We start from the raw sequence: 25,384 nt of genomic DNA on the forward strand, positions 1-25,384 counted from the left end.
CCCGGGAAGAGCGCAATGATGGTGCCAACTTGGGCCAGTGAAGCGACGTCCTCCACAACTAGACTGAAGAACAAAACAACAGCAACTTGTCTGTTCCTTTTCCCCCAATTCCCCAGTGCTGTTCCCATCCCCCAATTTCCCAATAAAAATCTTAAAAAAAAAAAAAACATTTTCTCTACATCAAAAAATAATATATGAATTAGTGTTTCTCGATATAAAAGCAGTAGGCAAAAATTGAATTTCTATAAGCAAAAGCCACTTACAAAATGGAATTTTAAAATACCATATATAACAGTACCAAAAAACATCAAATAATTTAGACAAAATCAAAAGAAACATGTGTAAGACCTTCACAATACTGACAGAAAATAAAGACCTAACAAATGGAAAGATACATTGTTGATGGTTTGGGAGAATTTTCAGTTGTTATCAAGTATCCCACAAATTGGTTTAGACATTTAATGCAATTCCAGTGGACATTTTTTTTTTCTGGTGGAAAAGGCAAGCTCATTGTAAAATGTGTATGGAAATGCAAAAGACCTGGAATAGGAAAGTCAAACAGCAAGAAAAACAAACCTGGAGGAACTTATTTCAGATAGGAATGTTCATATAAGCTTATCAGTAAGTAAGATAGTAGTGTATCAAAGCAAATCTAGACAAACAGACCAATGGAACAGAATCAACGAACAGACCCAACATATATTTGGCTATCTGATTTACAAGGAAAGTTCTAGTCCGAGTGGGAAAAGAATGGTCTTTTCAGCAAATGGTGCTGGGTCAACTAGATATGCATATTAGAAAACAAACAAACAACAACAAAAAAAAAACCCTTGACCCATTACCTCACCAAATACAAAAATTAATTTGAGATGGATTACATATATAAACATGAATGCTAAAGTAATAAAGCTTTTAGAAAAAAATTGGAGGTTACTTTCATTACTTGTGGGTAAGGCTAATATTTCTTAAACACAATCTAAAAACACAACCCTGAAAGACCAATCAATTTGATTATATTAAAATTAGAAACTTCTGTATATGAAAAACACCATTTAAAAAAAAGGCAATCCACAGACTAGAAGAAGGTAGCTATGTCTATTTAGATAGATATAGTGATCTCTAAATAGATATACATCTGGTAAAGGCACATCTGGAATATACAGAGGGTGCCAAAAAAAATGCATACACATTTTAAGAAAGGAAAAAACTGTATTAAAATTGTAATACTCAATATATACCGATAACAAAAGATGAATCCAAGTCCTGTGTATACATTTTTTTGGCACCCCCAATGTAGAGAATTCTATCAAATCATTAAGAAAAAGACAGACAACCTAACAAAAATTAAGAGAAAAACAGAAATTTTACAAGGGAGGATATCTACATGGTTGATGAGAATATGAAAAGCTCATGATCATTTGTCATCAGGGAACTGCAAATTAAAACCGCAAAGAGACATACGAGTATACTATAAAACCTCCACAGTGGCTAAAATTAGAAAGAAACAATATGAAGAGCTGAGAAAGATGTGGAGCCACTGGAACTCTCAGTCACAGCTGATGAAAAGATGAATATACACAACCACTTTTGAATACTGTTTGGCAGTATATACTGAGCTACTATACACCCTATGGTTCAGCAGTATTACTCCAGTTCATATGCCACAGAAAGAAATATTTACGTTCACCAAGAGATGTATATAAGAATATTCATAGCAGCTATTTCATAACATCCAAAAACTATAAACAAACTCAATGTTAACAAATTCTTACTCTACCTAGGCAACAGAATTTACTTTTTATTCCCTATCACACATTTTTTAAAAACTGAGTCATTAATCTAGAGAACCAGTTCCTACAGAGGGGAGCCTATGTACTCTATCAAATAATAGAAAAGCTAGAGAAAAAGAAATGAAACTTTAAAATTATGACTGTGTTACACAATATAGAAAAGTGTACAATAATCCTCCCAGAAAACTTTCAAGAGGCTGTTTAAAATATAGTAAACTCTATATAATGCTGTCATAAGGGAGCAAGGTTAGTATCTACTTTCAACAGTTATCTACATTAGAGATAAAAAGATTTCCTCCTATAACATAGTTAGAAAACACTATTTGGGATGTGGGTCATAATGGCTCCTTTTCAATACACATAAAAAAAATCCTCAAATAGCAACCAAAATAACAGTGACAACAATAACAGCAAATACTTAAATATTAGTTCTTGCTATGTGCCAGGCACTGTTTCAATTACATTAACTCATTTAATTCTTATAATGACCATATGAGAACTTAAGTATCTCATTTACAGCTAAAGAAACCGAGGGACCGAGAGTTTAAGGAACTATTCAAAAATCACACAGCTCCCGGGCAGCAGAGCCAGAATTCAAAACGAGGCCGATGGGCTCTAAGTCCACTACTGTGCTCTGCCGCCACTCAGCTAAAATGAAAGACGTGTTAGAAACTATAAAATAGGCAGGGGAAACAGAGAAGGTGGACTGATGTTAAAACTAGCTTATAAGATGCAGCAGAGTAAACTCTAGAAGTGGAAAAGAAATGAGAGATTCCTCCATCCTTAGCAGTTGCTCAGAATAGGGGTACAAGCCTAAAACCTTGATTTATATCTAGCCATTGAAATAGCCTCACAGTGACTTCAGAATACTCAAAGCCACAAAGAAAACATCCACCTGATTGTCCAGCTCTGGAATTCCTTTTAGAAAGCATTTTGTTTCCGTAGTAGGAAAAAAATTGTAAAGCGTCCATATTAATTGAGACCACCAGTTTACAGAAATGCATTCATTTTTAATTATAAGCAGCCAATCAAACAAGTGATTAATATCACACTTCTTTTATTTTAATAAGAGGAACAGTTAGTAACGTATTAGCATTTAAAGAAGTGTTCACATTATGAAAAGGTGAGAACAGAGAAGTAGATGTAAAGCAGAACACAAATCCTAACATCATAGTTTTGCTACATACTCCTTCATTGGGACAAGAAAAGACAGCCGACTTAGGACATTCCTGAGACCTCTGCGATTTCTCAAATTCAGAAATACCTACACAAAACATATTTTCCCATATAATGATATATATAAAATAACTGAGAAATATATGTCCATGTCAGACCCTGAATGGAGGTTACTGTGACTAGGAGAGAACAACAGACTCATTAAGACATGGATGCTGAGTGATGGACTCAGCTCAACAGCTAAATAATTCACTTCACACAGCAGCCTCTCTATCAAAGTAATTCAAATTCCTGCCATTTCAAAATCACCTTCAGGGCTGCTCATGAATTGTTCAAATCTAAAATGTTAAATCTACTGTAAGACTTGTGCAGAGGGTTGGTTGTTTTTTGTTGTTTTTTTAAATTTTCTAGAACTGCAAATTCAAGGAGTTCTGATCCCCATAATCTACAAAGATTTTATTTAAACCTATTTGTTTTGATTCATTGCCAGAGGAAATAATCGCCATCACTTTAAGACTTAAAGCAGTGAATACTGTTTTAAATCTGAATGCAGCATCAAAATTACCTGAGAACCCAATTCAAAATCCAAATTCTGTCATAGAGCTAAAGAATGACAATCTGGAGCTTTAATAAGCTCCCAGAAGGGACGCCCAGGAAAAGGACTCTGTGCTGTCATTTGGGACCACTGAGCTATACTCAACATTATCAGAAACTTGACAAAATTTAACCATTCATTATTTTTAAACTGAATGTTAACTTTGAGAGAATGCTATAAATTTTCATCAAATAATTTCATCAAATTTTCATCAAATATTTCAGTGATTTTTAAAAAATTCAGTTATTTTTGAAGTTTACATATATATCTATATATATATCTCCAAAATCAAAACTCATTTTATGTTTATAAAGCATAAGCAGTAGACACTTTTAGTATAATTAAGTACCAGCTTCCAAACAGTGAAACAAATACCAAAACCACCTCATTCATCCACTAATAATCCCCCAAAGGCTATATGATCCATCTATTTCAGAATATACAAGTTGTACAAGCAATAGTTGAAGGATATGCATTCAAATGGAAGAAATATCCTTTAGCATTATCATTGACTAGCTGTCACTAGCAGTCTACAGTTCATGCAAGGCCCTTTAATATGATATTAAACCTCATAAATTACCAAAAGAAAAAAAAAGAGTTTACCATCTCTTAAAAAACTCAAGAATTCCTATGATTGACATCCAGTTTTTTTGTTACACCAGACTGTCTTTTAAAAAACTTTTTCTTCTCATTTCTCTAACCCTATCTCCATAAGCATATCTCCTTCTCTTATCGCCAAAAATACCTCCCTTAACTGTTATTGACACCATTGTGAGTCACTTGTGTAACAAATTAAGTTAGTATTTATAGCTTTTAAAGATAAGCCAAATTTCTTATAAATTATCAATAAGGTAGTAAATTCAAGTAACCTATATCTACCTGAAAAAAATGCATATCATTGAGAAGATCTTATATATTTATAGTGAATTTCATTAAGATGAGTTTATTTGGGACTTTCCAAAGGAAATAACCATCTCTAATCAAATAAGAATAATGCCAAGGACAGAGAAGGAAAAAATACTAATTCTCAAGTCATTCAGCAACCAACTGAATAAAAAGCAGAAAGCTAAACAGTGACCATGTTTAATAAAAGCTTTGAGACAAATTTTGTTTTGAAAGAAAAGCAACTTTTAAAAAATAATTACATAATACTATTAACTGCCTTAGAAAGTTACACTGAGGAAGTACACTGCCCAGCAAAATAATTTGAAATTACACATAAAGCAAATATTTTATATTTAAAATATAAGTGATTATCGGGATAAGAAAAATATTTTAGACTGCTTATTTCATAGGTAAACCTTTTCATTATGATAGAATTTTAAATAAACAGCTTTTCCAATAGTAAAACTACAAATAGAAGGCTAAAGAAGTCCTTTATAAACTAACATAATGCAGTTCAGTAGAAATATTAAGCTTTCTCATTCTTTCATTTTAAATGTGAAAACAAATGAAGAAACACATTCTGGAATACAATAGCTTGGATCTGGTTAAAACAAAACCCATGAAGAATTAGTTTGCTAGGTAGATTTGACCAAAGATCTCTACATAAATGTATTGTGTTTTTTATTTTTCTAATAAAGACGTCATATGGAGGAGAATAAAATGTTCTATATGTAAACACAGGTGACAAGTAAATTAATACATTGTGCATAATGGATGATTATATTTTAGTTATTCTTAAAATTTCAAAAAGTATTTCAGTCACCTATGTTTACTTAAGATTTCAGAGTTTAAAAACATTAAGGTTTTCTAATCTGTTTTTTAAAATAGAAAGCTACTAAATAAAAAAACAATAAGATAAAAATCAAGTTCGATGAATAAATATTTTAAAAGTAAGTACTCTAGGATCATAACACTGACAACACTAATTATCTTTTCTAGTCTTGGCAGTTATGTTGCATACTGTTTGGGTGACTGATGGGATAATTTCACTTCATTTTCTCTCAGTTTATTCTGGACCATGTAAGAGAAGAATATTAAAATAATTAACACCTCTAAAACAAAGTACTTGATAAAGTTTTTAGTTGAAATAAAATGCTTAAAAAATAAACCTCAATACATGATTCTAGAGCAAATAACTAAACCCCTATCTGCTAAAGGAAATCTGTGAATTTTTGATTAAAAAAAATAAGTCTATGCAGGATTAATATTAACTATTTTAGGAATTTTACATATTAAGATCATATACTTTCACAAAGAACCCTTTTTCATCAGTAGTGTGAGCTTACCTTAATTATAAAAAACATGTGCCTATGTATTTTTATATCATTAAATGTTTTATTTATAAAACAATCAACAGGAATCTAAGCAGTCATAAACAGGTAAAATGTATGATAAAACAAATTATTGTGATTTCTCACACCTACAGAGGTTTAATTTATTGATAATGGCCTTATATCCAAATGAACACAAGTATGTAAATTAATATTTAATCTCAAATATAAATCTTCACCAATAGCAAACATATTATTATATCACTCAACTGGAAAAAGTATAAGACATTATTAATCAACTGTTCTACTTGAATATTTTAATACATTTTAAGTCATACTTAGTTTATAGTTTATATATGTCTTACATAAATTATAAGTCAAATAGCTTATTAGGCTACATATTTTAAATAATTAATAGAAAGCATATTCTTTGCCTTGATCACCTGATTTTTTGTTGTTGTTGTTTATAAAATTAATCACAGTTAGCAGGATAGAAATCGCTTTGAGCTTCATGAATGACATCCAAGAGATGGGAAAGGATTAGTTCTCAGTCGCTGCCAGTTATAGCGCCAGGTGGCTTTTTCTGCAGTGAAGGTGTTACCGATAATCCCATTACACTGGTACTAAATCTTGCAGACATCAAAATTATCACCAAGGTTCCTTTTCATCCCATCCTTTCCAAATGACTGGAAGTCGCTTCACCTGAAAGAAGTCAAATCCACATGCAGCTGCTGTTTGAGCAGGCAGCAAACTCCCTGAGAATGCCAGGCGTGATTCAATTTTGCTGCGCTGGTGGCCCCCTATTCCCTGTCCAATAATACATCTGTTAAAAAATCCTACAGCTACAAATCAAGTTTAATCCTACCAGGGACCTCATGTTGGTCTTGTCTTCCAAAAAGGCAGCAGGTTCTGCTGTCTATCTTTGCTAGCGTCTGGGGAATACCCTTTAAATCCCAGCCCTACTTAGAAGAATAAGCTAAGGATCACAAAACATGACCTCAAAAACCCTGATATGACTATATTCTGACCCAGAGGCATTCATTCTAGGTGAAGATTAGAACTTTGCATAATAAGATTACACAGCAAGTGAATGATATCAAGGGACTATCCATATGCAGCCGCCTGGTTTTCTATAGACAGCCTGTGCTCTGCAATATGCAGTGCAGACGGAAAAGAGCTTGGTCTTTCTAGCTGAAATAAAATAGATTCACATAAATTAGTTGGCCATTTCCAGATTCCTAAATCCCCTATTACATCTTTTATTGACAGCTCCTGTGAGGATAGCACAAATGTTATTCCTTTTTATTCTGTGCTTCTATAACAATCATGCTCTGTAATTGAAATGTACATAGATTATGGCTCAAAATTAACATCTTGTTTGCTGTAATCTTGGATTACAATTCACTGTGTACATAATAAAATTAGAAAATCAATGGATGGATTTATCATCTCCAAGAAACTAGAGCTATTGTTTAAAGAGTAGTTTAACATTTTGTGCCAACAGTTGAAATGCAGAAGTCGCAGACAGAAGTCAATAAAAACTTAAGTGAGTGAAAGAATACAACAGGCATCAGCCAATATCTACATAAAAGTCAGATTACACAAAAATTAGCTGATTTCCCTCAAAATTTAGGAAAAATGAAAAATCCACAGATCTCATGAACATACCATTTTATCTCTAAACCATACTTGAGCAAGAAGGTCAATTACACGTAAGACGGTCTCTACTTTTTATAAAGTACAGTAGCAGTATTTTATATAAGTCACCTTGATCATTTTATATGTTAAGATATGTGAATCAATTCAAATCAATAACTTGTTTTTATAATACTTAACTATATGTTTTTAAAGTACTTAGTGAAGTAACTCCTCCTTATATTTGAATATATAGAGAGCATTTAAAATGTATAGAATCTTAGATATTTAGAAAATAATACTTTATGTTCAGCTTTTTACTTCTAAGAAGTTTAAAGCTATACCAGATCTAAGTAAACTTATACGGAAAGAGAGATTCATATACATTCATACAAACACCTATATAGAAAAATTCTAAGAATGCAAAGAGGAAATCTCAATCTTATCTTGAAAAATAGGTATTAAGAATTGCCATGGGATTCTTGTAAAACTAAGTTCCTTGGCATACTTATTTGACAAGTATGATCTGCTCACAATTGCTGAGGAACATACCACATCCATCATATTATCCATTATCTCCTTATCATCACAATATCTTTAAGCATATCTGTACAATATCTGATACTCAGGAGTCAGGTGACATAATTCTGATTTTGTGTATTAATCAGACAGATATATACCAATAGTATCAGTGGTAGAGCTATGAAAAGAACTGTAATTTCAACTACATTTCACATGAATACTGATTACTTTGACTAGGATATTACTAGAAAAATAATGAGGAATGTAAAAATACACATGTTATGATATTTATAAGTAAAACTTTACAGCTATGCTGTTCAATAAAGTAGCCACTAGCTACCCATACTATTGAGCACCTGAAACGTGACCAGTCCAAACTGAGATGTATTTTAAGTATAAAGTATACAATGGGCTTTGAAGATTTAGTACACACACAAAAAAAAGTAAGTTATTTTATGTTGATTACATGTTGAAAAGGTAATATTTTAGATATAGTGGATTAAATAAAATACATATGTGACTCTCATATTTCTATTGGACCGCAATGCTTTAGTAGATTACACATTTTCAATAATATATTCTTAAGCTAACTGAAATTGTATCATAAAAATACTAAAGCAGAGAGCTATTAGGAAGAATGAACATTCTAGTGTTAAATCTGACAGATAAGCTTGGTAAAGAAAGCACAAAACGCTGTTATTTTAGCATCTATTTCTAGTTTAAGGGTAGGCAGGGAGAAGGGACCAACTAACTCACTGACCAGCATGTACCAAAAAGAATGTTTTATAGTTACAAAAATGCTTTAGTCCAGTAAGCATAGGTTCATCTTGGGCGACTTCAGAAAAGACTGCTATGGTCTGTGTGTTACCCCTCATTGAGTCCAATAGACAGCGACTTCAAAAACCATGTCTGGATCTAGCAAGGGCCATGATTTTTTTTTCTATGTTGCAATATAACTGTTTGTATTCAAGTTTTAAAAATACATCATAAATAATAACTATAGAGATTTGAAGCATTTAGTACATTTCAGAATTTTAGCAACATGAAAAAGGTCAATTTGATAAATTATTGGAAAGCTGCTTTTCCATTAGTCTTCGCATCATATCCATCAGTGTAGGTTTTTAAAAAAAATCCATTAATGAAAAGTGTTACAGAAACACAAAAAACTGTAAGTAATTAAAAAATAAAACATGTACCTAATTGAATTCAAGAAAATGAATGGCAGATTTAGTATGGCCACAGACAATTGATACTACACAATTAAAATGTGTCTACCTTTGTCATGCATTGGAGTATTATTCCAATACAAACAATAGTATGTGAAGTATTAACTCATTTAAAAGTTGATTTTTCATAATTATTCCTTTACAATATTTATATAAAATACTAAGGCTAAAGATGAAATAGAAGTATAGTAAATAAGATGGATAATAGCTAAATCAGTTCTTTATTACCTAGTCATGCCACTTTTTCCTAGCCTTTTAAAGTTATATATTTCTTTCCTTTCCTGGTTATAAGTATCACACACACACACACACACAAACACACACACACACACAAACACAAATAAAATAATAACAATAAAAAAACTTTCTAACCATCAGTATATGAGAGCAATGATATTCAGTCTAAGTTAATCCCCAGACATCCAAATGCATGAATAAAAATTCATCAGTTTTAAATACACCGAGCCTATTAAGCAAGAACAAAAGCATATGCACAAAAGAGCTTTTAATATATTTCAAAGCCCACAAGAGCCATGGTCTCATTAAAATTATAAATTACACAAACATGGAATGAAGATTCAAACTGCAGTGCAGCTAAGCAGATTACAGAAAACCCCGCGTTCCATATGATAACACACCATGGCCCTCCCAGATGGGGGCTTGGAACAAAAAGGCCATCACCACAGCTAGGGAAAACCTCCTTGTGATCTCTGGTTTCTGTTCAGCAGATGACAGCCAAATAATATGTTGATTATTCTGTTTGTGCTGCTAAGCTTGTAAGATGGAATAAAAGCGATATGATCTATTGTGAACCCAATGCTAATGTGTTGCTCCACTCATAAATAATATACTGCATTTATTTTGAAACTATCTTTTATCTGAATTTCAGTTTTTAAATGCATGAATTAAATAAAAGCCAGGATAAAATATTATTTAATTTGATGCTTTAAGCTAAAAAATGTAGATGACAAGTGAAAAATACCTAAGTGCTTAGTTAAAAGCCAAGTACAATTCACCTTTCTTTAATTTCAGCACTGTAATCAGAGAAAAAATACATTTTTAAATATGCAATTAGTCTCATTAAGAAATGTAAATGTAAAATTACGCAATAAATAATCATGAAGTTAATAATATATATTATTGACAAGATAAAAACTAAAATAAAAACACTTCTGCAACACAAATAATAGCACATAATGGGAACATATATCTCAATATTTCTGAATAAAAAGTATCACTGAAGGCCTTAAGAATGTTCATAACATGTACACAAATTGATGCTCACAAGAAAACCTACTCAAAATCAAAATAATTAAAAAGCAGCTTATAAAAATAATTCTTAAATATAATAGCCATTGTATTTCATATTGCTTTGGTGCCAAAAGTTAAAACCTAATTTTCCCCTCAGTTAGATATCCTAAACTTGAACAGAGTGAGCTATACCCAAATGAGGTAACTGGGATTGTGTCTGTAAATACTTTTATATTTTCTATATAAAAATACTTTTATAATTTTATATTTCATGGATAAACATTTTTATGAATACTAGTATTGTTAAAAATATTGAAAATGATAACATTTATTTTCCCATCCCAGAAATTCTTCCCTGAATAATCTAGCAGACTCTCCTTAAAGGCAAACAAAATAAACAAAGCAGTACATTAAAGCTACAGTTGAGGCAAACATAGATAAACACACTGCTCTCTTACGAGAGTATTTTGTAAAAAGTTCCTAATTATGGTCATTAACATAAATCCACCTCCTTTTTCTGTCTAGTGATGAAGATTCTTGAGTCTGAAAAAGCAGAGCAAAATTGCCTAAAAGGAAAATACAGTCTAAAATTACAGATCTAAATGTAACACAACAACACGTTTAGAGAAAAAGAGAACACAGAATATCCTTGGAGTAGACAGATGCTTCTTAAAAAAGATGTAAAAAGCATTAAACATAAATGACAAACTGGACTACTTTAAAGTCATATAAACATCTGTTCACAAAAGCACTATTAATAGATGAAAGGGCAACCTTAGGGTAGAAGAAATGTTTGCAATACCTATATTCAGAGAAGAACTCATATTCCACATATATAAAGACTATCTACAAATCAAAGAAAAAAAAAAGCCCATCAGAAAAGTGTGCAAAGGAAGTGAACAGGAACTTCACAAAAGAGGATCATGAAACAGGGACTGTACATGTGAAAAGGTGCTCAACTTCATTAATCATCAGGGAACTATCAATAGAGAGCAAAACAATAATGGTTTACTATTTTATACACACCAGAATTGGGAAAACAAAAGAAGCGGGAGAAGAATAGAGTGTTGGCGAAGACATGGAGCAACAAGAACTCTCACAGTGAATGTAAACTTGTACAACCATTTTAGAAAACTGTTTGGCAATATTGGTTCAAGTTGGACATATGTATACTTATGACCCAGTAATTCTGCTCCTAGACATAGCCTCAAAAGAAACTCGCAAATATATTAATCAAGAGATATGTATTAGAATGGTTATAGCAGTGTTATATGGAAACCACTCCAATGTCCATTAACAGAATGGATAAAAAATAGTTGATATAATCATATAATGAAATGCAGCAAAGAAAATGAACAAAGTACAACTACATGCAACAATGCAGATGAATCTCAAGGCATAAAGTTGAGCAAAGGGAGCCAAACATAAAATCGACTGTATAATTCTATATATAAAATACAAAAACATGCAAAACTAATTATGCACTATTTCCCTCCCTGCACTAGGTTAACCATCACAAGTAGCACCCAGGACATAAAAGTTTATCAGTCTAGTACAAATAGGAGAAGAGTACTCGACAGCATGACTGTCTCTGAAGAAATCACATAAATTCTGTGAAATGACTGATGTTCACAATGACAACTCTGAGCCACCAAAACAAAACAAAACAAAAACTTAAATTATTCTTAGTTTGTCCTGCTTAGGAAAACAGAAGTGTAAATTTTAGATTTTAGAAGCATCTTAGAAAAATATTCTTACAGAACAAATCTTGGCATATAAAGGATAAGATTCAATTATCCACAAAATTAGCAGATGAGAACTATAACATTTGTTAACAATAGCCCAATGGATGATGAATTACTCAAAGTAAAATTCTCAAAGTTAGAATATACGATGGCTGTCTTTTGCAGATGAACTGTGATCAAGTGCAATTACACTCCGGGGCTTTAAACATACCATTCCCTGTGCTAAGCCAGTACTTGATTCATAGTCAAAAAAATATCTGATAATTTCTGAAAGCTAGTCAAATCAAGCACATTTTCCACTTAAATGGCTGGACACTCAAGAAAATATCCTGATTTTACTTTTCACTTTGTTTTCTTTAAGTTGTGACTGCCACGTAGACAGGTTGGTCTGGTTTCTAGCTCCAACTTGCTAAATGACCTTGTTCAAGTGACTCAATCTCTCTAGCCCTCCTTAGTTTCTTCATCAGTAAAGTGGTTACAGAAAACATGACATGATAGTAAACAATAAATGTGCTAATAAAGTAAAACAAAGAGTTACTACATTAGGTCCTATATTATATCTATATATCTATATGTATACATTTGTTTAAGCTATCACAAACTATAGGCTATTTTTCCATATATTTAACACCTACAGTAAAATGATAATCACTTCAGAATCTTTTCCAATATTGAATGTTACTCTCATAATACAACAAATTTTTCATGAACACACTTAAATTAATTTAAAATACCACTATAATCAATTCTCTTGATTGAATAACCTGAAAATATATGACTTTTTCCACCTGACACACATAGAAAACACATGACATATAAAAGAAAGTTCATGGCAACGTCATTTATAATAGCCAAACACTAGAAACAACCCAAATGTCCACCAACAACAGGAGAGATGAATTCTGTCATATTCATTCCAAACAAATAATATATAATAATGAAAATAAATTAAATAAAACTACATGCAACTACAAAGATGATCTTTGAAACACGATGCTGAATAAAGGAAGAAAGAATGAATATGATTCCAGAAAATGGCGCTCACCAGTCAGCCCACCCACATGCCATGCTAGCTGGTGCCCAACCAGAAGAACACCAGAGCGGAGCCAGCATCACGGGTGTCACCAGCCCAAAGGGAAGCATGAAGGCTGGTCGCAGTCTCCAGGCTCAGGTCAGTGTCCAGCACAAGCGATGAGTTTGGCTTTCGAGTCTGGCCTTGAGCTCCCCCGCCCCAGCCCCCTTCCTGTGCCTGTGCCGGCAGCTGCCACACTCCAGGAACTGCTTGATAAAGCCCTGGAGAACACGCTGCTGAGTGGAGTGCTAAGCCTGGAGCTAAAGGGCATGGGACCTCCATGAGAGCAAGGACTTCTTCCAGCTGTTGGAAGATGCTACAGGCCTGATGGTGCTGGGACTGGGGCACAGCTGGAGCTCCAGTGGGTGGGGGGGAGGTGGGCTGTCACATGACCTGGGCTGGGGAGAAGCCCAAGCACGGCAACGATGTTGCTCTCATCACCTTCAACACATACAAGCAAAACCCTCAAGGCCTCTTTAGCAGCCTGAATGTCAAAGCCACATCGTGCGTGCTCTACTCCATGAGTTGTGACTTTCAAGGACTTGGCCCAGCAAAAGTACACAAGGAGCTCCTCAGCTGGACCTGCACGCTGCTGTGAGGCTTGGGCCATACATCGCCAGGATTTTCCCCCACCCTTCATCACGCAGTGGAGCAGGCTGGGCAGTGGCAGTGGCAGCAACAGGGTCTCCTCCATCCCTACTGAGAAGGGGCTCTGAGCTCTGCCCCTACACTTGTTCCAACAGACACACTGTGAGGACTGTGACAGCATCAGTTTGGGGACCTGCAGGTGTGGGGACTGGATAACTCACCTGATTTCCCCACTGTCCTCGGGCTGTATTAGGATAGGCCCCATCAGCACAATGCCTTCCACCCCTAGCCTACACCCTTTCCTAAAGAATGCTGTCCCCTCCTAGCCATCTTACCCTAAAATACCCCAACCCTGTCCCCAGGCACCCTGATCCCACCCTAATTGCTGCTTCATCTAAATTCCTCACAACTCCTCCTACCCCTAAGCTCCCTAGTACACTGAAGACAGCCCTCTCTTTACCCTGAGATCTTTTTTTCACCCTTCCCCCAGCAAAACAACAAAAACATTTCCGATGAAAATGTTTGAAAAAAAAAAAAAAAGAATACATATGATTCCAGAAAGATTACAAAGAGACAAAAAGCAACATATTGCTGAGGAATACATACAAAAGTGATAAAATCACATGGAGAATTATATAAATAATTACCATAAAAATCAGGACATTTGTTACCTCTAAAGAAAAGAAAGATTATATCAAGGGTTTCTGGGATGCCAGTAATGATCTATGGTAACATGGATGCTTGCTTTATACTTACTCATTTTACTATACATTTATGTTTCTATATTCGGTTATATTTCACAATAAAAAATTTTAAATGGTATATTATCTGAAATAATATATTCTTACAGAGAAGGTAGAGAGGGCTTCTCTTTTTTGCTAACAGTTTTATTTTCTTGGTGTACATTTCCAATTTTTATTGCAATATTTTAATAATAAAGAACAAGTTACTATGCCTAATTCTCCATAATCCTAATTAAGGGTAGATTTCACAGGCTTTCCCAATGGCTATCAAAAAAGTACCAGGCTGTTCAAGAGTGTAAGCTCAGTTATCCTGCTAAATCTTTGGTTAGCTCAATGTTGTTTCTGTCACTTTTTCTTCTTTGCAAAAAAGTGTATGATTACTTTCCAAAAAAAGTCTACATTACATCCAGGTGATAAGTTTTATACAGTGTACACTACAAAAAATATAATATTTTACCTCAAAAGTAGGAAGAAAAACACTTTTAACTCTCACACACTTTAAAACAGTTTGGGGAGCACCTGTGCATGCCTACAATGTGAGAGGGTTCACGATAGGACTAATACAGACACATTTGAGGTCCAACCCAACATCATGCTGTGTTAAGTATTGTTCACTGTGTGTACTATTGTATAGAAAACATGATAGCTGGATTATAGGATGGTTATACAAAATAACTTACATTTGAAGTCCACTGTATAAAATGTAACGTAGGGTGACTCATTCTAAACAGACCCGACAATGCCTAATTTAAATTACACTGGAGCTGTTTTAAACATTGGTTTAGAAAAACAAAAGTACACAGGAAGGGAATTTAATTTATTACAAGAGATAATAATAATAAATAATAATTGTTATAATTTAAAAACTGACTTATTTTACACACACACACACACACACACACACACACACACACACACACAATTTAGGAAATCCTAAAAGGTCCATCACCTACAAGCATCCTTCAATATATGTTTGTTATAACTTTTAGATGCCAATAAACAGGAAGGTGACAATGAAATTTAGAAGCAAGACTATGAGTACTTTATCCTGCTCCAGTTATCAACACATTGGCAGTGGCATCACTCAGAATAGTAAGAGAGCTGCTTTTGTTGTACACTGCTGTTTCTTGTGAATATTGCCGAGGAGGCCCTCCGCAGCGGGTCCAGCTAACAAGTTTATTTGCTCATCTATTAAGTGCCAACTTTAAAAATTACAGTGTCCAGCAGGGAGCAGTATTACAACATTCATAAGACTTAACTCGAAAATGAACCAGACAGAAGGGAAAAGAGGGGAAAAAGCCCACTTACCATAGGTCTGTTCTACAAGACATTCACTTTTTAGGGTAGCGGCAGGGCTTCCAGAAAAAAACATCTAAAGCGTGTCTCATAGCACACGTGGATAATCCATGCTTTCAGGATTCCTAAAGCAGAAAGTCAGAATTATTAGGTAAAGGCCTCTCTCAGCCACGTTCAGTTGAATTTATATATATATATATATATATATATATATATATATCAATGTTTCTCAGTTGTTAAGAGCTTCCTCTTTAGTGGGTCAATGGGATTTTGAATTCAAATATTCAAAGAAATTTTGGATAAAATGACTTTTAAAAACCATAATAATAAAGTCCTTTATCAAGGAGGGAATTTAAAGTAGAAGAAGAAAGTAGGTGACATAATATATTAATCGACCTAGATAGAGAACTGTGTTCAAGGACTTAAAGAAGTTGATAGGCCAACCACATACAGTTCTGATATACCAAATCCCTCTAAAATTTGCAGGTAAGAGAGAAGACATAATGTTCATTTCTACATGTCAGCATGAATAATCTGAGGTTAATTTTAAGCATGAAAAGGCTAAGAAGTAGTTTGTAATGCTGGTGTGTTAAGGACTGTTTAGCTAGATATTTACTGACTATAAAGAATGCATATGATATTGTAGAAAAGCCATGTGAGAAGTAATGACAAAAGCAAAACACATCACTGTCTTGGATATCAAAACCTGCCTCATATTCAACTATAATAACTCTATGTCAATTCTTATGACTGAAAAAAATGTCTTAGCCCACTTTTATTTGAAATGTTAAAAGTCTACTTTATGTTTATGTGAGACATTTGCATGTCTACACCGAAAACTAAATTTTTGCTATTAAAACAATGGCATACAAATACTTACCTTAAAATACATACTTATACCTACTTGACAGTACACAATATCAAATATCAATATATTAACATGTAAATAATATATTTATTTGAAATGTAATTAATACATAAAATTGTTCCTACTATTGGGTTGTCAGAAAAGTCATGATGTATTTTTTCTATGTTTTTCACTGCAAAAATGCGTCATGACTTTTCCGACAACCCAATATTTTCTTCTGGGAAAATGACATGAGAATCTTGAGTGTATGATATCAAGACTACAGTGTCTCTAATAATTTATCATTAATTTGACTAAAGCTGAAACTGATATATGAGGTCTGATAATTAAGTTCGTGAACTCATCCTAGAAAAAGTGCTACATACCTCATTGTTGAATATCACTACGGTCACCTTCGAAGTACTCCCCTTGGGAAGCTATGCATCTATCCCAGAGCCTAGCCTACCCTTCAAAGCAATTTTGGAACTCTTTCTGGAATGGCCATCAGAGCTGTTGTCGTATTACTCTTGGTCTTCCTTTCAATATTTCCTTTATCTTCGGGTAAAGAAAGAAGTCATTGGGGACTAGATCAGGTGAGTAGAGAGGGTGTCCCAATACAGTTATTTGTTTACTGGCTAAAAACTCCCTCACAGGCAGTGCTGTGTGAGCTGGTACATCGTCGTGATGCAAGAGCCATGAATTGTTGACGAAAAGTTTAGGTCATTTTTTATTTAACTTTTTCATGCAGTCCTTTCAGCACTTCCAAATAGCATACTTGGTTAACTGTCTAGTTGGTAAAAATTCATAATGAATAATCCCTCTGATATCAAAAAAGGTTAGCAACATCGTTTTGATTCTTGATTTGGACTGACGGAACTTTTTTGGTCGTGGAGAATTGGCTGACTTCCATTGTGCACTTTGACGCTTTGTTTCAGGGTCGTATTGGTACACCCATGTTTCATCACCAGTGATAACACGGCCCCAAACATCCTCTTGCCTCTCCAAAAGAAAGGTCTTGGCAAACTTCAACTCTCCTTTGTTTTGTTCATCGGTGAGCTCCTTCAGGACCATTTTTGCACACACCTTTCTCATGCCAAGATTTTCAGTTAAGATTTTCCTAACGGTTTTTCTACTGATGTTCACTTGGTCTGCTATGTTTCTCACAGTCAGCCGACAATTCTGACGCACAACTTGATGAATTTTTGTAATGTTTTCGTCAGTTCTGCTTGTTATTGGCCACCCTGACCTCTCTTCATCAGTGACGCGTTCTCTCCCCTCAGAAAAACGTTTAATCCATTTGTACACTGCCCTTTTCTTCATGGCATTATTCCCATAAACTTGGAATAACATGTTCCTGATTTCACTTCCACTCTTGCAGAGTATAAAAAGAAATGTAATGTTTGTTCGTTGCTCTAATTCAAGCTCAGACATTCTTGTGATGCCACACAAAAACACGCAACAACAATAATGAACACCACTCAGCAAGATACCGCTACACATCAACAAGAAGACAGCTGTGAGACACTGACATAACAAAGTTACCGAGCTGTCTGTACAGTGCTACCAATGTAAGCGCACAGTGCAAGTTCATGAACTGAATTGTCGGACCCTGTATTAACATTCTGCCCTTTATCATTAAGTTATTCATGATATTGTTTACCTTTTGCTGTCCCTGAAGTCTTCCTCTTATCCTATTTGCCTTTGCTACTGTACATTTCACTTTTATGATGCTTGCTTATTTCTGCCAATCAATCTTCCCTCTCCTTACTGTTTCAACCCCAATTTTTGTTTTATTCAATCTCCTCTCTTTATGACCCTACAATCTTTTCTATATAGAGAGAATATACATATTGTCAGGAATAGAATGCTGGAGAAATATGAACATGAAAGGGCTTCTGGTGAAGTCTTAAGAAGGAAACAAGGGATGCTACTGGACAATGGAAAGAAGGCAATCCTTGTTATAAAGTAGCAGGAAACTTGGCTGAAATGTGTTCCACTGTTCGGTGAAAAGCAGAACTAGTAAGCAATGAACTTGGGTATTTAGCTGATGAGATTTCCAAGCAATGTGATGAAGGTGTGTACTGATTTCTCCTTGATACTTATAGAAAAATTTGAGAGAAAAGAGAAAAACTGAGGACCTGTTAAGCAAAAGAAATCAGCACCAGATAATTTGGAAAATTCTCAGCCTAACAAGATGGTAAAAGATGCTAACATCACAAACATTAGGGAAATGCAAATCAAAACCACAATGAGATGCCACTTTAAACTTATTAGGATATCCGAAAAACAGAAAATAACAAAAGTTGCTGAGGATGTGGAGAAATTGGAACTCTGGTGCAAAATGTTTCCATCACGGTGGAAAACTCTTTGGCAGTTCCTCACAAAGTTAAACATAGGACTACCATATGATCCAGCAATTCCACTCCTACATATATACCTACAGGAACTAAAAGCAAGTACTCCAACAGATACTTGTACACCCATGATGACTGCAGCATTATTCACAATAAGCAAAAGATAGAAACAACCCAAATATCTTTCAAGATATGTATGGATAAATGTGCTGTATATATACAATGGAATATTATTCAACGAGAAAAATGAAGTTTTGATACACAATTCAAGATGGATGAACTTGGAAAAACACTATGCTAAGTGAAAAACATTATGTAAATGTTAACAAAGGGCAAATATCATATGATTCCACTTATATGAGGTACCTAGATAGGCAAATTCATAAAGACAGGAGGTAGAATAGAGACTACCAGAGGCTGGGGCAATGGAGGAATGGAGAGTTGTTGCTCAATGCGTAAAGAGCTTCTGTTTGGGTTGATGAAAAACTTCTGGAAATAGATAGTGGCAATGTTTACACAACACTGTAAATATATCTAAAGCCACTAAACTGTACACTTAAAAATGATTACAATGGTAAATTTTTATGTTGTATACATTTTATCACAAAAAGGATGTTTGTTTGTTTGTTTGTTTGTTTGTTTGTTTGTTTGTTTTTGTTTGTTTGTTTGTTTGTTTGTTTGTTTGTTTGTTTGAAAAAAGGGCCCAAGACCTGTATAGCCAGCTGAGAGGGCTGACATAACTACTTCAACAAGCAGAGGTTCTCAACCTGTGGGTCGCGACCCTTTTGGGGGTCGAACGACCATTTCAGGAGTCAAAACAACTCTTTCACAGGGGTCGCCTAAGACCAACTGAAAACAAAAAGATATTTACATTACGATTCATAACAGTAGCAAAATTACAGTTATATAGAGTAGCAATGACAATAATTTTATGGTTGGGGGTCACCACAACATGAGGAACTGTATTAAGGGGTTGTGGCATTAGGACGGTTGAGAACCGCTGAACTAAAGTATCAAGACTAGGCTACTGATAAACTCTAAAGTGAACATATTCCAATGCTCAGTGAGGGTAAGTGATCATCATATATGATAGTAATTCATAAATTCCATGTGAGTTCACTTAGGAAATGTTAATAAAAACAGGAAACATGATTTCTTTTATTTTTTAAAATTTAACTTTAGAATACCAAACAGGCTAGATAATTATTTTCAAGTCTTTCATTCTGCGGAATGACAAAATTGTAATACAAAATGGCCTTTTAACTTTTTTTTAACCTTACGTCTTGGGGTATGAAAAATATAAAAAGTAAAATAAATAGCTAAATAAAAGATGATCTTTAGGAGGATACTAATGCTGAGTTTGGGTCTAGGTGCAAATAGTAAATAAGAGCATGGTTTTTGTCAATAGACAGCCAAGCTCTACTGTGAATCCTACCTCTACCACTTACCAGCTATGTGAATGTGATGGTTAGTTTTATGTGTCAACCTGTCTGGACCACGCGGTGCCATGATAATGTGGTCAAACAGTAGTAAGGGTATTCCGTGAGGGTGTTTATTTTGGGATGACATTAACATTTAGGTCATTGGACTAAGCAAAGCTGACTGCCCTCCTTAATGTGGGTGGGCCTTCTCCAATCTGTTTAAGGCCTGAATAGAATAAAAGGCTGACTGACCCTCAGACCAGTAAAAGGCAGTGAAAAGCATCAATGTACTAAAGATTTTAAAGAATTTCTAGAAGATAGAACATATGAAATCATAGTGATAGGCAGAATAGCGCAGAAAGAACAGCAGCCTAGTACAGCATTTGGCAAATTAGGTTCTCAGGGAAAATCTTCCTGGCTACAGCCGCTTTTTGTATACCCTGCAACCTAAGGCTTGTTTTTATACTTTTCAATGACTGAAAGAAAAAAAGATTTTGAGACATGCAAAAATTATATGAAATTCAAATTTCATTGTTCATAAATAAAGCATGATTAAAACACAGCTGTGCTCAAGTGTTAATATATTATCTATGACTGGTCTCCAATGGCTGAGTTGAATAGCTATAAAAGAGGCTGCAGGACCTGCAAAACCTAAAATATCTGCTACCTTGTGTCTGAAAAAGTATGCTGACCCCTGGCCAAGCACACACACAAGAGAACATTACAGGGAAGATGGAACTTTTCTTTCTGTGGCTCCTAAGGGGTTGTGGGCAGAATCAACAGTTAAGAAGGATAACCTACTTTAAAAAAAAAGGTATAATGTGCTTGACAGAATAGGATCCTCCTTATTTGGCAATTAGAGAAGATCCCTGCCTGTCTGTTTGCTCTCTGTTTATCCACTGAGCCAAGCACACCAATAAATAAGTCCTACCTACCTGCAAGGAACTCCCCATTGGAATTCTTTCCATTTAGGGTAAAGATTTGCTAGAGAAACAACAGATGAGAAAACCCACTCCAGTTAGCTATACTATTCAATTGGTCATATTTCAATATGAATGGACAACCAAGGATCACCAATATTTAAAGAAACCACAAGAATGAAAAAGGTGGCCCATGATGGAAAACAGATGAAGCAAATCTGGACAAATCAGAGGTAACTCAGGGAGGGGATAAAAAGGAAAAGAATTCTATTTAATGTCTTCCGAGATATTAGATATTGCACCTATGAAACAAGAGGCATATGAAAGAGTAGAATTAAAAATAAAGAGTAGAGTTTAAAGAAATTTAAAATACAATACCTGTCTACCACCACCTTCTCCCACATACAAAGAAATATAAAAGTTGTAACACAAGTTGAAGAAATACAGAGTAACAACTCAAGGAGAGTGATAGTCTCTTTAAAAGTTGCAAAGTTGCAGTAAGACTCCTCTCTCCCCTCCAAAAAATACAAACACACACACACACACACACACACACACAGAGAGAGAGAGAGAGAGAGAGAGAGAGAGAGAGAGAGAGAGAGAGAGAGAAAGAAATAATGGAAAGAACCCAGGGAATGCAGAGCAGGAGAAAGAAAAATATATATCCCCTAGCCACAGAGGTTGTCAAACTAGGGACCATGAGCCAAATCAAGCTGACTCCATTTTAGTAAATAAGGTTTTACTGGAACACAGCCATGCTCATTTATTTACATGTTGTCGATGGCTGCTTTTGTGCTATAACAGCAGAGCTAAGTAGTTGCAACAGGGACCATATGGTCTGCAAAGCCTAAAATATCTACTATTTGGTCTTTTACAAAAAAAGTTTGCCAAATCTTGATCTAGAGCTATGCTGTCCAATACAGTAGCAAATAGCCCAATGTAGTATTTAAATTTAAATAATTAAAATAAAATTTAAACTTCAGTTCTTCAGTTATATTAACGACAATGCAAGTGCCCAATAGCCACATGTATTTAATGACTATTCGACTGGACAGTGTAGATTTTGTGACATGTGAAAACTATATGAAATTCCATCAACACAGGAAGTTCTACCGGACAGAACTTATCTGGAAATTACTATAATAGGTTCTAGAACTGTATTTTAATTCTTGTTTCAAAAAAGTGCTACAGTGGAAAAAAAAAAAAACCTAAGAGAAGGAAAGCAAGAAGATTAAATTCAGAAAAACACAAAAATTAGTAATGTTAAAAAAGGAAATAATGCATATAACCTAAGATGTCATTCTATGAAGAATACCACTAAAATATATTTTTACATATTTCAAAGTTAATATTTTAAAAAAATGTTTCAAAGTTATTCAGAGAAAAAAAACATGAATCGAGAGAAAATCCAAAGAAAGATTCATTTCATTATAAATGAGAATCTAAATATCATCATAGATATGGATAAGATTATCATAGAATTCAATGTACAGAATGCAATTAATTCATGCTATCAAATTTGAAAATGATAAAGAAGTGTTTCCTAAGAAAATATAACTCAAAGAAAGGTAGACCAAGTATATAGAGCAAGAGCCATGAATAAAAATTTTACAAAAGTTGTGTAATACATGGCTCCAATTTAGTTATGAGCGGGCTGGCCAAGTGGCTCAGTTGGTTAAGAGCTTGCTCAACGGTGCGAGCTCTGAGCAACAGCGGTTCGATGCCCGGCCCAGCCCAGCCCAAGCTGAGCTGCCGCTGAGCTGCCAACAGGTGGCAGGATGGCTCAGCTTAAAAAATAAAAAAAATAAAAAAATAAAAACTTAGTTATGAGCTAATAATGAGAACATTTGTTAGAATTTTTCATTTTCATTTATCCTGCTAGAGCTTTATATCAGTACCATAGTTCCCCATATATAAGACGCTCCCATGTATAAGATGCACCTTAATTTGGGGGCCCGAAATTTGAAAAAAATGTATCACATAAAGTTATTGAACTCAAGTTTTATTCACCATAAAATTCATACAACTCCTCATCACTGTCAAAACTCCCAACCATTAGCTTGTCCTCATCTGTGTCTGATGACGAATCACTGTCTTCATATATTGCCTCTCATGGCCTTCTTCTGCCGTGGCGTTTTCAGTAGGGTTTCTTCTTCCCATAGCCAGTCACGGATTGTTTTCTCAGTTGGAGGAGGACCAAACTTACGTTCAGCAGCATGATTTCCATTCACTTTTGCAAACTGGATCACTTTTAACTTGAACTCAGCACTGTACGAAAATCGTTTCTGAGCCATTTCTGGGCAGAACGTGACAAAACGTAACCTACAGTAATATACTGGTAACAAGTGCAAAACAATAAGCGCAAAGACAACAAGCGCGAAAAAGCAGGAAATGCAAGTAAAAAAATTTACAACCACTGTATAAGACCCGCCCAGTTTTTAGACCCCAAATTTTTTGAAAAAGGGTGCGTCTTATACATGGGGAAATACAGTATATGAAGTTCATACCCAGGCTATTAAGCTAGAAAACAGCAGTCAAGATATATTTCCCTCAGCTAACTCTACTCATTGGGCCAAGAACTATGTATTTTTTCAGAGAGGAGCTTCACTAGTCTGTGTGACCCTTCCTGCATTATCGGCAGATGTGATGTAAGAAACTTCACATGGAATGATTTTAAATATTTGGCCTTACTTTGAGCTCCCATAATTATTCAAACTAGGGAGGAATTGATCATGCCTCACCAGAAATGTCCAGGACAATTAGAACAACACACAGGCTTAGATTAGCATAGCAGCTTTATGCCTATGAGATTCCTCAAGCTGATACACAAAATGTACAGACACCAGTCAGTAGTTGTTCAGTTCCTTACTTGGGCTACATGCAAACATGAATGACAGTGCTTGATCGGGATCTATACCAATGCCAGACCATTCTAGCTCTGGATGTCTTTCTTTAATTTTAGCACTTTAGTGTTTACCACTACAAATGTCTTGTTTACTTTTATAGATACACTTGACAAATCTCTTTGAACAAAAACATGTTTACCTTTTGACACATTTACCCAATAAGATTGAATATTCCAAGAAATGAGTATACAATGGATTTTTAAATTTTAACTTAAACTCCCCAATTTTGTTTATATTTAAATATCCACTAAAATTTGGATGACATAAGTACTCGTGTGCTCTAGACAGTCCCAGAGTACACCTGCTTTCTTGGAATCCAACATAATTCAGTATTTCAGCACTCTCAACAGTGTCCTAAAAATTTTATAGGTCAATGAGAAAATCAAAACAAAAAGTCAAAAATATTTAAAAATAAATTATGAAAATGTAAAATGTTAAAATTTGTAGGATGCAGCTAAAGCAGTACTTACAGAAAATTATACCCATAACTACAAACAGCATATTAGAGAAGACAGAAAATCAATGAAGTAAGCTATTATCACAGGGAGGGAAACAAAAATCTCAGCAAATCAAAACCAAAGAATGTAGGAGGAAAGAAATAATATGAAACAATAAAAATAAAATAGAAAGTAAACATAAAACACAAAATTATAAAAGCCAAAAGTTGGGTCTTTTTAAAAAGATAAATAAATATGAAAAATTCATAGCAAACCTAACAATGAAATAAAAGAAAAAAAAGAAGAAACATGAATAACCAATATTAGCAAGTTTTTTTTTTTAAAGGAAAAATAATACAGTCACAAAAGGGTAGTCAAGAGCTCTTCTGATGCGGTCAAGTAAGCTCACAAGAGACAAACCCTCCCATAGATAAACCATAAACTCAGGACAAAATACAAAACAACAACAACAAAAGAAAACAAAACAGAAAAACCACAATTACAGGAAGGCTCTACAGATAGATTGAACAGAAGCTAAAAGAATTAGGGGGACGTCAAATTTGTAAAAAACGATTGCCAAAGACTGAGTTTCTTATTTTTACTGATTTAACTTAATCACAGTAAAATACTGGTGCTTAAAACTC

At 34.4% G+C, this 25,384-nt stretch overlaps 1 protein-coding gene and 1 pseudogene across 10 annotated transcripts in view; one reads left to right on the top strand and one right to left on the bottom strand.

Annotated features, from left to right (window-relative positions):
• The window catches only part of IMMP1L (inner mitochondrial membrane peptidase subunit 1), a 78,615-nt gene that overhangs the window by 45,251 nt on the left and 7,980 nt on the right, over positions 1 to 25,384 (bottom strand). For 5 of the 10 annotated variants that reach the window (XM_019639471.1, XM_019639470.1, XM_019639472.1 and 2 more), the window contains exon 2: positions 15,868 to 15,980. The exons of 1 other annotated variant lie outside the window; for it this stretch is intronic. In XM_019639471.1, coding sequence (XP_019495016.1) covers positions 15,868 to 15,931 — 64 coding nt within the window. In that variant the 5' untranslated portion in view covers positions 15,932 to 15,980. Of the gene's footprint in view, positions 1 to 5,467; positions 5,489 to 6,220; positions 6,480 to 15,867; positions 15,981 to 25,384 lie in introns of those variants that run through there. 4 more of the 10 variants (XM_019639467.1, XM_019639469.1, XM_019639468.1 and 1 more) reach the window with 2 other exon arrangements.
• On the top strand, positions 11,490 to 13,964 carry LOC109381105 (cell death activator CIDE-B-like; annotated as a pseudogene).

This window comes from Hipposideros armiger, unplaced genomic scaffold (assembly GCF_001890085.2).
Source record: "Hipposideros armiger isolate ML-2016 unplaced genomic scaffold, ASM189008v1 scaffold_44, whole genome shotgun sequence".
NCBI classification, from domain to species: domain Eukaryota; kingdom Metazoa; phylum Chordata; class Mammalia; order Chiroptera; family Hipposideridae; genus Hipposideros; species Hipposideros armiger.